Below are 15,177 nucleotides of genomic sequence, written 5' to 3'. Positions count from 1 at the left end.
GCAAACCGCAGGGAAGGAGAACTGCTTGCTCGGGGGTTCGGGGAACGCGAGAGCAAACCGCAGGGAAGGAGACCTGCTTGCACGGGGGGTTCGGGGAACGCGAGAGCAAACCGGGGAAGGAGACCAGCTTCCCCGCGGTTTGCTCTCGCGTTCCCCGGACCCCCCTGCAAACCGCAGGGAAAGAGACCTGCTTGAAGGAGAGGCTTCCTCAGGTATGCTGGGATACCTGCTTATTCCACGGAGGTCAAGAAAAGCGCTGGTAAGTGTCTACACTTGATTACCAGCGCTGGATCCTCTACACCCGAGACAAAACGGGAGTACGGCCAGCGCTGCAAACAGGGAGTTGCAGCGCTGGTGATGCCCTGCAGATGTGTACACCTCCTAAGTTGCAGCGCTGTAACCCCCTCACCAGCGCTGCAACTTTGTGATGTAGACAAGCCCTGAGTTGAAGTCAGGGATGCAGAGGAACTACCATTGTGGTTGAAGCTTCCCCTGGGGGAGGCTAGCTTCTACTTCCGCCTGCAGCCCCACCCAACACTCCACTCCCACTCTGCTCTAGGCTCCACCTCCATTTGGCCTCCCTCCCTCCTCGACTCTCTCTGCCACTGATTGCTGCCTTCTCCCCTTCTCCACCCTCTTCCCCTATAAGCTCACAAGTGGTGAGCAGTGGGGGCTTTGTGGGGAGTGCAGTGCAGGAGAGGAGGGACTCAGGCAGTGGTGGGCGGTGGGGTCCTCGGGGAAGGGGCTGAGCAGGGACAGGGAGAGGTGGAGCGCAGGTGGGGCCACCATGGCCCAGGTGTCCGGTGGCAGGGCAGCAGCGTCTGCACTAGGGGAAGCTTAGCCTCCTCTGGCCTATTATACCGCCAGCTTATGGAAACTGCATCCAAGAAGCAATTCCTGGAGCTGTAAAGCCCTTTGAAAAGATGCTCAGTACACTCCAACTTCGTTTTCAATTCTCTGCTGCCAGTGCAACTTTGTGTGCATGCATGGCAGGGGTGACGAAACTGTATATGGGGGGCTAATGCAACAGTGAGTCTAACTGATGCATCACCCTTATATGCCAGAAGTGCAAGGATACATTGTAGCTACCCATTACATAAACACAAAGGGGGCGATTTGGTTTGAAAGTCTCTTTTCATCTTAATCACACTGAGCTAGCTGCTCTCTGTCCCTATGTTACTGGTCCCAGTTAAGTCCTTAGTGCAGAGTTCTCTACCCTTTTCCAAAACCACCTACCTATCTTTCTGTGACCACAGAGCTTCTGGTCGTTTGCACTGGGTTAGCTCCAAAGTGCAGATAATGTAATTCACAATCTGTTAGTTTCAATGATTTGTAAAGCAAATACATAACTATATAACGATGCAAAATTACTACATGCATTTTTTTGAAAGTTTCATCCAAAGTTTGCTATATTTGCAAGAATGACATTGTAAAACACTGTAGGGTATATGTTATACATATGTGTAGTATTTGTAAATTAAAATGTATTCCCTACAAGTCTGTGCTATAATATGCTATGTATTCAATAAAGTCACAGTATTCCTTAAGCTGTCAATTTGACTTCTGTGGCTTGGTCTCATTAGCAGGGATTGGAGAGTTGCCTTATCATTCTACCCAAGCAGGATGCAACCATCCTCTCCATACTGGTTGTCAACTCTTTTTATACAGGTGAGAACTTCTCTTGCAATGGGAGAAGTCAGCTCCACCCTCATATTTTAGAATCTACCTTAGCATGTATCTGTGTCTTAACCCTGAAACCGTCCTGGGCGAGTGACTGTACTGGCTGGAATAGGCCCCAGAAAATAAAGAACTAAGGAGCAACAGCTGATGTTTTGTGCTTTTACTGTCACCTACTTGAGTGTTCTGTACTGCAGTTCCCACATGAACAAGGACTAAAAGAAACACAGATTACTGTGGTTAAAAATGAAGGGTAGGGAAATAGAAAAGAATTAATGAGAGGCTGCATTCTTGTCCCATTCTTTCCTTTCAAAGGACCCATCATGCGATCACAAAACTGAGCGCTCATCAACTTAACAATGCATCAGCTGATGCTAGCACATTCAGGGAGTAACATCATGTAGAAATATGCAAGGACAGTTAGGTAGCTGCATTGCAGTGTTTGTCCACAGAGGCCTGGACCCTCTCCACCTAGATAGTTAATCGCTGCTTCCTGAGGTGGAAAGAACTTTTGATTTTTTCTGGAAATGGATTTCTGGATGGACTCCCAGAGGGCAGAGATCATCTTAGCTGGTACCTAGAAGACTGTTTTTGAGGAATCTGGAAACTGGGTGAGACAAACTTAGGGTATAACCTCACTGCAATTAAAAATCCATGGCTGGCCTGTGCCAGTTGACCCGGGCTCGTGGGGCTCAGGCTAAGGGACTGTTCAATTACAGTGTAGAAGTTCAGGCACAGGCTGGAGCCTGTGCTCTAGCAACTGTGAGGTGGGAGGGTCCCAGAGTTCGGGCTGCACCTGAGCACTAATTTACACCGAGTAGCATGGTACTTTTTATTAGGGGGGGGGGGGTTCTACTCTTTTTTAACTAGAAGTAACAGCATTTGAGTGGCCAAGCCCAGGAACTCTGCTAGCCAGAGCTGTGAATGGTAATAAAAGAAGATGATTGGGAAGGATCATGCCAACTGAATTTGGAAGAAGCTGGCCAGGACGCTGAAAAAAATCTTCATTTTTGACTAGGTCACATGGGCAGGAGTGGTCAGAGATGCAGTTTTAACCTTGTGGTGTGCAGCTGTGCAAATTTCTGATTTGAAGTTATGGTTTCATAACTAGTAGGGATCAGGCTGGATCGGTGCATTTAATTTACTTCTAAATTTAGACACTTGGACACAAATCTCCATGAAAAGGATTTTTTTTTTGACATCTAATCCTCAAGTGCTTTGCATTGGTTGAACATTCTACCCTAACTCTCCTAAAAGGATAAGAAAGTGGACACAATAGACTCACTGATAGCTTCTGCTGAACTACCATATGTACTGTTGACATCAACCTTCCTTATTCTAGCTCTCTTTAAAATCTGACAGTAGTCACACTTAGGCAAAACAGTGAGGTGGCCAAATTTTCAGATAATATAAAACTACTCAAGATAGTTAAATCCAAAGTTGACTGCAAAGAGTTAGAAAGGGCTCTCACAAAACTGGGTGACTGGGGAACAAAATGGCAGCTGAAATTCAATGTTGATAAATGCAAAGTAATGCACATTGGAAAACACAATCCCAACTACACACACAAAATGATAGGGGTCTAACTTAGCTGTTACCACTCAAGACAGAGATCTTAGAGTCATCTTGGATAGTTCTCTGAAAACATCCACTCAATGTGCAGTGGCAGTCAAAAAAAGCTAACATTAGTAACCATTAGGAAAGAGATAGATAGTAAAGCAGAAAATATCATAAATATATGATATATATACATCCATAATATGCCCACACCTTGAATACCTTCTATACAATGAAGAACTAAAAAGACTGGAACTGTTTAGTTTAGAAGAGAGCCAGGGAAGGGGGGTGGGAGGGTATATGATAGAAGTCTATAAAATCATGAATGGTATGGAGAAAGTAAATAAGGCAGTGTTATTTACTCCTTCACATAACACAAGAACTAGGGTGTTACTTGATCTGATTAATGGGCAGGAGGTTTAAAACAAACAAAAGGAAGTATTTCTGTACATAATGCAAAGTCAACCTGTGGAACTCATTATCACGGAATGTTGTGAAGGCCAAAACCATAACTGGGTTAAAAAAAGAATTAGATAAATTCATGGAGGGTAGGTCCATCTATGGCAATTAGCCAAGATGGCCAGGGATGCAATCCATGCTCTGGATGTCCCTCACTTGTAATGGCCAGAAGCTGGGACTGCAGGACAAGGAATGGCTCTCTTGATAATTGCCCTGTTCATTCCCTCTGAATCATCTGGCACTGGCCAACCATGGTAGACAGATATTGGGATAGATGGACCATTGGGCTGTCCCACTATGGCCATTCTTATGTTCTTAACTATATAACAACAATAATGTGTAATGGGGTGTAGGAGAGGACCACAGTTTGCTGGTTTCCTGTTCCTGGAGTCTCAAGATCAAAGGCCCAAGCTCTGTAAAGGAAAGACTAATCTATTCAGGCAGGTGCTACTTCTGAACTGAGGCTGTTATGAACTTGTAAACACAAAAAAACAACCAACCAGCCAACTAAACAAACAAACAAAAAAGTCAACATTTTGTGGGATTCCAAGTACTGATTCCTACCAGAGCTCTTGTTGGAGCTGGATGTAGTCCCTGGTAAGTTTATTAGCATGCATGTACATTCTTTTAATGTTTTAAATGTTATCTATGTAATGCTTTCACCTTAAGAATGAATGTACTTGCTTATAAAGAGCTAAGTGGTAATTATAACTGAGGGCAATTACAACTGTTCATAGTCTTTGGAGAGAAAGTAAAGTGCAGATGTTGGCTTGTTTAGGCAGTGTGGCTTGCTGAGGAACTCACAATATAGGAAACTGTGCAGTCTCAAAAAATTCCACTCAGGAGGGAGAGAGATATGGGACTTTGCCCAAGAGAGGTAACATCAGGGGAGCTGGGTGCCTAGAATGGGTGCCCTTGGTGGACCACATGGGGGGAATGCAGATGCAGTTGCCCTAAACTGTGTTACATAGAATGTGATTTTTGTAGAGTTAATGAATTAAATTCTGTATCAGTAGGGAGTGAAATGATTTATATATTTTAACTCAGTGATTTATTTAATGTGAAAGTGCACCAAGTAAACAGATTTTATTTTGGTGGCATAAGGTGTGGTGAAGGGAACGCACATGGTTTTCTTAAGAATAATAAGTCAGCAGAAAAAGCTATACTTAACTTGGGCCAAAATTATGTCTCCAAATACAGCCTCATAAGGCTCCAGAATACATAGGAAACCACATTTCTAGTGTTAAAATAATTATATCATGTGATCTTTTCTCACTATCAAAGCTAAATATGTGTTGCCTTTCAGTATATCCTGATTGTTAACTGAATACTGTAAATTCAGTGTTCTTGAGGGAGTTAAATTGACCATGAAAACTGCTTTAAGTTGACTATGGCTTGATTAAGAGTTAAAAGTGACTTGCAAAGAGGAAAAGATGTACTTATGGCTTTTTTATTTATTTCTGAGGTGTGACAGTCTATACCATCACATGAGGTATAACGCAAGTATGAACATTTTGTTGTGCAACGGTGACGAGGAAAGGTTAGGAGGGGAGGAAGGTGGTGTTTAGAAACACCAGGTATGATTACTTGCTTTGCCAAAAGACTAGAAAAATAAAGTGCAAGCTTTCTCAGCTCTCAGGGGTGGAGTTGCTGAATATTTCATAAAGAATTTTTCTCCCAAGTTTTTATCAGGTGTTTGTTTTAAAAAAACAAACAAAAAAACCCCATATTTAAGCCTCAATTCTGAACTGTAGCCAATATGAGCTCAACATTTTCACCAGGACTACCAGGTGAAAGTTATAATCTACATTGCTATTGGTCCTACAATTTAAGTGCACAATTTGGAGTAAGTGGGATCACACTAGCTACATGCTCCATTATCAGAACTTGTACCCACTCTAGGGTCTCAAATGTAGCTTTCATGTGGGTTGCAGGCTTTTATTTCCCTGGTGCTTGCCTTTGAAGACAAAGTACAATTTCTGCTGGACTCTACACCCAGTCATACTGGTGGAACTTGTGGCCCACATCTCTGAGGTCTCATGAAAGTGCATCATCAAAGATCTACAACCTATCCTTAAAGATAATCCCTCACTCTCACAGATCTTGGGAGACAGGCCAGTCCTCGCTTATAGACAGCCTCCCAACCTGAAGCAAATACTCACCAGCAACTGCACACCATACAACATAAACACTAACCCAGGAACCTATCCTTGCAACAAAGCTCGATGCCAGCTCTGTCCACATATCTATTCAAGTGACACCATCATAGGACCTAATCACATCAGCCACGCTAACAGGGGCTCGTTCACCTGCACATCTACCAACGTGATATATGCCATCATGTGCCAGCAATGCCCCTCTGCCATGTACACTGGCCAAACCAGACAGTCTCTACGCAAAAGAATAAATGGATACAAATCTGACATCAGGAATCATAACATTCAAAAACCAGTGGGAGAACACTTCAACCTCTCTAACCATTCAGTGACAGACTTGAAGGTGGCAATTTTGCAACAAAAAAAATTCATAAACAGACTCCAAAGAGAGACTGCTGAACTCTAATTAATATGCAAATTAGATACAATTAACTCAGGCTTAAACAGAGACTGGGAATAGTTGGGTCATTACACTAATTGAATCTATTTCCCTATGTTAAGTTCTCCTCACATCTTCTATGGGTCATCTTAATTATCAGTTCAAAAGTTTTTTTTTCTTCTGCTGATGATAGCTCATCTCAGTTGATTAGACTCTTCCTGTTGGTATGCATACTTCCACTTTTTCAAGCTCTCTGTATGTACAAATATCTCCTGTCTGTGTGTTCCATTCTATGCATCCGAAGAAGTGAGCTGTAGCTCACAAAAGCTCATGCTGAAATAAATTTGTTAGTCTCTAAGGTGCCACAAGTACTCCTGTTCTTTTTGCGGATACAGACTAACACGGCTGCTACTCTGAAACCTGTTTAAAAATAGAAGCTACGTTAGCATCTTAATGATTCAGTATCAATTACAAAAAAAATCTCAGGCCCAACCTAATTAAAATACACCCAGACTTCATAAATTTAAAAAAAACCAAGAAATTCTCAATTAACTTTCCATGACTAACCTTATATCTGCCCATCCTTTCCTGACCAACTGGGGAGAAACCCCCCCTCCCACCAGCTGCCTCATAAAAGAGACCTACATCTGCCCTGTTGCACATATATAAATAAATGAGAAGAATGGGGTTGTTATATAGCAAACACTACCTACCCTGGACGCCTATACTGGGGCTGTATTAGGAAGGTGTATGAAGCACACTGTGAAGGGATGGAGCCACAATGTATACTGTAGATTAACACAAATTTGATCTATAATTGGAGGGAGGAAATGTGACCCATATTAGAATGATGAACAGGTTACAGGGAGGTTTCCATCACAGATATTTGGATAATGGATGGTAGCACCATAGTGCATCTCCCTTGACTGTAGAGGTTACCTACATAATGGTGGCTTCCAGTCTATGATTGAAGGGTGAAGTAAGGAAGAATCTCTGCTCTGTATGTGGCAGGTGGGTTTGCAGTTTTAAAGCCATTGCCCAGTATTCTTACTAACAGAAAGAGAAGATTTGTCTGGAATCTGAAAATATACAGATTTTAAAGCACTAAACTCTTTGGAGCAAGACCTGCATCTCACCATATGTCTGGATAGCACCTAGATTTTGGGAACTTTTCTTTTAAAAAAATCAGTTTAACTGGGATTCTATTACTTTGACTATTCTTTATTATGCAGAAAGTCCTAGTATGCAGATCCAGATTAACCAATGTGTACTTGGTGCACTTGCATTTTAAGGGGGCCTCCTAAGCCATTGATTTGGGTTGGTGGCATTGCTACCTGGCACATGGGGTCACAGCACCACTCAGGTTTGGCCCTCACACCCCTCTTTCATGATGGAAGGGTGGCTGGCCCACATTTGAGTGACTGGTGTTGCGACCTGGTGTGTGGAGTTGCAGTGCTGCTCAGGTTTGGCTTGCCTGCCCCTCTGTCGTGAAAGGGAGGATGGGGAAGAGGCCCCTGATTTCCATAGTGCACAGGGACCCAAAATTCTTTAATTCAGTACTGCCAGTATGTAAACTGATTTTTGCTGAATTTCTCTGGGAGGGTCAAGTACTACAACAATGACTCTTCATTAATGATCTGGAGGATCTATCTTCATTAATGATCTGGAAGATGGCGTGGACTGCACTCTCAGCAAGTTTGCAGATGACATTAACCTTGGAGGAGTGGTAGATACGCTGGAGGGTAGGGATAGGATACAGAGGGACCTGGATAAATTAGAAGACTAGGCCAAAAGAAACCTGACGAGGTTCAACAAGGACAAGTGCAGAGTCCTGCACTTAGGACAGAAGAATCCCATTCACTGTTACAGACTAGGGATCGAATGGCTAGGAAGCAGTTCTGCAGAAAAGGACTAGGGGTTACAGTGGATGAGAAGCTGGATATGAGTCAACAGTGTGCCCCTGTTGCCAAGAAGGCTAATGGCATTTTGGGCTGTATAAGTAGGGGCATTGCCAGCAGATTGAGGGATGTGATCATTCCCCTCTACTCAACATCGGTGAGGCCTCATCTGGAGCACTGTGTTCAGTTTTGGGCCCCACACTACAAGAATGTGGAAAAATTGGAAAGAGTCCAGCAGAGGGCAACAAAAATGATTAGGGAGCTGGAGTACATGACTTATGAGGAGTAGCTGAGGGAACTGGAATTGTTTAGTCTGCAGAAGAGAAGAATGAGGGGGTATTTGATAGCTGCTTCCAACTACGTGACAGGAGGTTCCAAAAAGAATGAATCTAGACTTTTCTCAGTGGTACCTGATGACAGAACAAGGAGTAATGGTCTCAAGCTGCAGTGGGGGAGGTTTAGGTTGGATATTAGGAAAAACTTTTTCACTCAGAAAGTGGTGAAGCATGGAATGTGTTACCTAGGGAGGTGGTGGACTCTCTTTCCTTAGAGGTTTTTAAGGACAGGCTTGACAAAGCCCTGGCTGGGATGATTTAGTTGGGAATTGGTCCTGCTTTGAGTAGGGGGTTGGACTAGATGACCTCCTGAGGTCCCTTCCAACCCTGATATTCTATGATTCTATGCAGTGTCATCTGAAATGAAGGGGGGGGAACATTAACAGTAGTAACATTTACATGTTTTTACATTTACATTTATAAGATGCTTTAGAACGCAAGCATTAAAGTGCAGCTAGAAGCACCTCTAGTTATTTAATGCCTGGCCTTATTTAAACTAAACTAATATGTTATACAGCACATTGTTCATTCAAATCACTGTACCAACTTTAATCCCACGAGGCCATTGTGGTACATGTACTAATCACTGATACAAGTCTTAAATGTATTTTAAGGCAGTTTAACGTGTTAGATCAGGACAAATGGCCACTGTATTTACCACATAATGCAAAAGTTATTTAATCTATATCCTTTCCAAGATCTGTCTTATTTGTCCATGTTAAAATGAAACAAGTAACCATTGTTGAAGTGAGATTTAATCAGGTAAGAATAATTATAGTGAATTTAAGCAAAGAAGGGAAAAAGAAATCGGTAGATTCTACTACTGGTCAGCAAGTGCTAAGACTTTAAAAATCTCTTACTTGCTGACCAGATTTTAACAATTGGCCACATGGAACAAATTCATCCTTTGTGAAGTCATTGAAGTTTTGCCAGGGATGAAGATGGTTAAAAACAAAAATTAAGACTATGGCTCAGCTGCTTCACAGCATTTACAGTGGGTAAAGGACAGAGATTTTGTGTTATTTAGTATTTATTTGAATACTGAAGCTGCTGATCAGCAGATTAAGTAGAGGCAAGAAATGGTACAACAAAACACAATTGAACTAGCTCTTTCTTTCTAAGTGCTTAGGCAGCACAATTTCTTAGACTAGCTGGCAGAACTTCAGAATGCTCGCAGCACAGATTGTGAGCATACTCGTCCTTGGAATCAGTTGCTAGGTTAATATGCAAGCTACTCAGAAAACCCCAAGTGCTTGTTCCTAGTTCCATAAAAACAAACATGTAATTTCAATTTTGGCACACTGATGAGATAAATGAGTCATCTTTTCTTTATCCAGAAGTGACATAACATGTTCGATAGTTTACCTTCATTAAAAAAAAGGTAGAGAAAAACCCTCAAGTATAACATAAACCCTTTTGATGGAACTGACGGTCCTGTCCCATCCTGCATCTTCCCTAAATGTTAGCAATGGGAAAATCTATGGTAGAAAAGAGTGTATTAATTATTAGCAGGGCTGGCCTTACCATGAGGTGAACTGAGGTGGCTGCCTCAGGTGCCAGATTGGTGAAGGGAGGCACTCGGACCTAGAGTGTAGAAAATTGTGTCTGCTGCTGGTGCATATGTATTCTCTCTGCTCTAGATGCACAGAGATGGTGGAGTGCTGTGCTGGAGGAAAGAGGACACAAGAGACATAACAGGCAGGCAGGAGAAAGGGTGAGAGGGAATAACAGAACAGGGCCGCCCGGGGGGGGCAAGTGGGCCAATTTGCCCCAGGTCCCGGGCCCCCATGAGAGTTTTTTGGGGCCCCTGGAGCGGGGTCCTTCACTCACTCCAGGGGCCCTGGAAAACTCTCGCGGGGCCGGGGCCCCCGGAGCTTCTTCCGCTCCAGGTCTTCGGTGGCGGGAGGTCCTTCTGCCCCAGGGTGGAAGGATCCCCCACTGCCGAACTACCGAAGCGGGACCCACCGCCCAAGTGCCGGGTCTTCAGCGGTAATTTGGCAGAGGGGGCCCCCACGGCAGGTCTTCGGGGCACTTCGGTAGCGGGGCCTCCGCTTCGGCAGTAATTTGGTGGCAGGGTGGGTCCTTCTGCTCCGGGACCCGCCGCCGAAGTGCCGGGTCTTCGGCGGTAATTCGGCATCGGGGACCCCCGCCACGGGTCTTTGGGGCACTTCAGTGGTGGGTCCTGGAGCAGAAGAATCCCCTGTCACCAAATTACCGCCAAAGCAGGGGCCCCCCGCCACCGAAGACCCCAGCCCCCCTGAATCCTCTGGGCGGCCCTGTAACAGAAAGCAGCAGGAGCTGCAAGGAGAGAGAGAAGGAAGAGCCTTTTATGTACCTCTCTAGCACCTCCAGGATCCCGGACTGATTAACACCAGCTTCTCAGGGAGCTACCTGTTTTCTGCTGCTTCCCTGAACCCGCTTGAGGAGAACAGGCAGTCAACTGAAGTAGTAGCAGCCAGTTAGGCCCTTAAGATGCAGATATCTTCCCTCACTCAGGCCCTGCTACCAGCCTGCTTATTTGTCCGCTTCTGTCAAGCGTTGAGAGCCACTATAGCTGGCACAGAACAGCAGTCATGAGTGAAAGAAGAAAATTCCCCTCTGGGGCAGCATTCAGAAAAAGAAAGAAAGCAAAGGAAGCTTTTCTATCTAAGCAGGAAGGAGCTCTCCTGAGATACATAGACACAAATGTTCACAGTGAGTGATGGGGAGATGCCTGATCTTCCAGTTAGTCAGAGTGCAAGTGACCTGCCAGCTACTGCCACATCCATATCTCCACCTCAAATGGATGTAACGATGCACATTCCTGAAGAAAAGTGTAGATCAGTGAAGAGTGTGGTGGAGGCACAAGGAACAGCTGCTGCTGAGTTTAGTTCCTTAAGACTTGATGATCCAGGACTGTGGACCCACTTGAGCAGTAGCCTGAGGGACTTCCTTGTACTGCATGGGCCACAGCAAGTGAAAAACATCATGTTCCTCCAAGACAATGAAAATAGAAGTTTCCATCCAACACATTACTGGCATGAAATCCCCAATGGTGACAAAGTGGAGAGGCCATTGCTTATGTACTCAAAGACACAGAATGTTCCATACTGTTTTTGTTGCAAACTCTACCAGTCTAATGTTCTAGCCACATTGGGTTCTACAGGAACAAAGGACTGGAAAAATCTGGCTAGAAATCTGGCATGTCATGAGAAGGCTGCAAATCACCAGAGAGCATTCCATAGGTGTGAAGAGCTTGAGATGAGACTAAGATTAAAGGCCACCATAGATGATCAGTATCAAGAGGAGATTGCGTCAGAGTCTCTTTACTGGCAAAATGTTCTGAAAAGACTCATTGTCATTGTGAGAAAGTAATTCATAATACTTCTTTCAGAGTAGCAGCCGTGTTAGTCTGTATCCGCAAAAAGTATTTTTGCATAATACTTCTGTATTTGACAGCTAATCTTTTTCTTGATAGGCTTGGGGCTTTTATTTCTTTTTTTTTTTTAATGTTGTTCTTCATTCTTCTCTCAGAGCAACACGAACACACATTAAATGATCAAACAAATACAGATTACAGATCTAGTCAGCTAATATCTAGTTCTCTGCATCTCCACTTCTCAAAGCGTTCTACAAAGGAGGTAAATATAAATTACCCCCATTTCACAGATGGGGAAGCAGACACAGAGGAGTGAATTGACATGCCCAAGGTCACCTAGAAGGTCAGCAGCAGAGCTGAGAACAGAACCTACATTGCTGGAATCCCACTCCATTGTGCTATCAGTTAGGCCACACTGCCAACCACCTACTGTTTGAGAGTAAGTGGGACGTGCTCAGGTGGTTCTCTGCACAGTGCAGCATTAGACTGATGTAATGGAAAGTTTTTCAGGTATCATAAAAAGAGTTTTGCACACATGTAACTAAACATCATTCCTACAAAGCATAGACACCAATACTAAATATATTTTTGAAATATTAACATTTATATATTATGTGACCAGTGTAAAAAAATTGCACCAATAACTGGATCTAAAATAAGGCCAGAAATAAATAGGAACTGTCCATGCTCAGCACCTCTGAAAAATCAAGGACCCTGCTTGTAAGCAGCTACGTTAGAATATTTCGGCCTAAATATATAAAAAAGACATTCACAAGGGAATTTACCTATCTTTAAGGAAGTAAATCTGAGGGCCTAAACATCAAGAGTATTCCTTTTAAGGATAAAAATCTGTTTTTAAAAAAATATGCACCAAAAAAAAAAAGACCCCACAGACACAAATATGGATGGGCTTCAAAGCACCAACAAAACTCTCAGACTGTATTTATATGTACCCCATCACAGATATCTCTGAGCACCATCCAAGCACTTAAAATAAAAATAGCATTTACCCGACCTTTACAAATCAGACAAAGACACATACCAATGATAACACATCAACTGAATTGTCATATTTAGTTACTAGGACAAACAAATGAAAATGTTCTAGCTAGGTTCTTAGACCATACCTAGCAGTGTCATTAACTTGAATGGGCTTTGGATCAGGCCTCACAGTGCAGTGAGATTGCGCCTGGGATCAGACTTGTCAGAGAGGGAACAACAAAATTAATTTGTGAAATTAAGTTAATATGCCTCTAAATGATTTTATACTGCATATAATCCTAGTTTACTGGGCTGCATACGCAAGTGTAAAGATATTACAGGAATAGCATATCATGATATATGCAAAATGCATTCCCATCTGCAATAAAAACTGAACAGAAGGGAAGACTTAAACTGCGTAAAACAGTTAAGTTTAATATAAACACACATTGTTCAGCTCTTCAGCACCCCCTACATAAGTCACTGTACATGGAATGTTGCATAGGAGCTAGTTTCTTGTAAAATAGGTAAATTTTGAATCTAAAAATATTAAGTGTCCCTTAAAAATACAGCTTATTTTAATCATATATTGACTGAAATTCCTTCTGACTCCTCAAATTAGAAGTAGTAGAATTTTCTACCATAAGTAAACTTTATACACATTTAAAACCACACATACACAAACCCATTCGCTATACTTGAATGAACAAATTACTACTGCATCACCACTATGTCAATAAATGGGAGAGAAACATAAGCTTAAATGGCTTCTTTGATGTAAAGCAAAATGCCTGAAAGGATTTAGTTACTCTCCTCCATTTATGCCGTGTTTCTGCGGTTTGCAAAACTGAATTCTTGGCTACTACGTTGCTCCCTCAATCTCTTGCCACTCCTCTCCAAGTTGATTCTGAGACTCTTTATGGACATGATTAAGTTTCTTTCCACATTGTATTATTGCTGTTTAAATGCTGAACTGAAACGGTTCCTGGCCAGAGCATTTGATCATTGTATAGAATGAGGGGCGTTTTTTGTGGAGGTGGTTTGTCATGTAATAAATGTGCAGTGTTTTACCTCAGCTAATCTCACTCAGGTTTGGTGTTTGTTTTTAAAATCTCAGTGCTGACAAAAATCTACAACAAAAGGAACTCCAACTTTGCACATTCAAGGGTGAATTGAAAAGTAGAGAAACAAATTTAAGATCCTATTGGACATTTAACAAAACCTAGTTTGAACTAAAATTGGAGCAAGAGCTGGGATTTGACTGTTCTGTTCCCAACCTCTTTGAGAAGGGTCTGAGTTTTGTCTATGAAGTGACACACAAAAATCTCTGCACTGTTAAACTATAGTCACACATAAGCTCATGCCTCGTTGGAGATCAAGCTACTTGAGAGATTAACCATCTCTCTGGAGTGAAGCTGCAGTTACTGGCAATATACTCCCAACATCTGAGTCACGCAGGAAGTAGGAGAGAGCTGCCATCACCTCCCCCTGGAAGCATCACTCACGCTACCACACTGCTTCCCCCTTGCTGCAACGATTGAGGGCTCAAAACCAGCAGCAGGGGCAATGCTTCAAATCCAACTCAGAAAGGAGGCAACTAGTTTCTCTAGCAGTCCATACGCAGTTGAACTTTGCCAGCAAAATGCATGCAGCCTTCAACACAGCCCCCACTAGAAAATAATGCATGCACCCCCAGTAGAGCATCTACAATTAACTGACCCCTCATGGCCCCAAAAATGTATGTACCAATAATCTAGATCCTGGGAAAGGTGCCCCTTTTTATTTCTGTATCAATCTAAATTCATTCATTAATTAACCCCACCCTCACAAAATAATGCATGCATCCTCCCAAAGGCAGATACCCAATCATAGTGCTGCTACAACCACAAACAATAAGAAAAATATTGCATATACCCAATCAAAATGCATGCAGACTTCAAGGCGGATGCCCACCCATCCCCTGAAAATTTTATGAACCAAATAACAGACTTCAAAGAGGCAACCCTTTGCTCCCTGCAAAAATTCATGCACCAATTAAGCATCATACACTAAAAAAAAATAAAAAATAAAAATGATTTGCTGTGCTGCAAGACAACCCAGATTATACAATAATAATCCTTGCTCTGTCTGGTGTTGTAAGGGGTGGGCATTGCCCAGTGATGTTACAATACATCCCTATCCTGCACTGAGCTTCTTTTTGCCTCACCTTGCAGCAGACCCCCCATCTTACCTCGAGAGTCATGATGACGATAGCAGTGGCAGCAGAAGCAGCAATGAATTAACTTCTCCCAGGGCAGAGATGCAGTGCTTGTAGGCTCAGCCCCTCCAGTGCTGCCCTGAAGCTCCACTTATAGTCCCAGGCCACACAAAAGAGGCA

At 42.9% G+C, this 15,177-nt stretch overlaps 1 protein-coding gene across 1 annotated transcript in view; it reads right to left on the bottom strand.

The window, feature by feature from the left end:
* The window catches only part of ACBD7 (acyl-CoA binding domain containing 7), a 17,530-nt gene extending 2,353 nt beyond the window's left edge, over positions 1-15,177 (bottom strand). Inside the window, exon 1 of the mRNA XM_050939701.1 lies at positions 15,031-15,177. Within this exon, the coding sequence (XP_050795658.1) occupies positions 15,031-15,042 (12 nt within the window). The 5' untranslated portion in view covers positions 15,043-15,177. The remainder of the gene's footprint in view (positions 1-15,030) is intronic.

Source organism: Gopherus flavomarginatus, chromosome 2, assembly GCF_025201925.1.
Source record: "Gopherus flavomarginatus isolate rGopFla2 chromosome 2, rGopFla2.mat.asm, whole genome shotgun sequence".
Lineage (NCBI taxonomy): Eukaryota > Metazoa > Chordata > Testudines > Testudinidae > Gopherus > Gopherus flavomarginatus.
The sequence above is the reverse complement of the archived record's forward strand: the minus strand, read 5'-3'. Positions and strand labels throughout refer to the sequence as shown.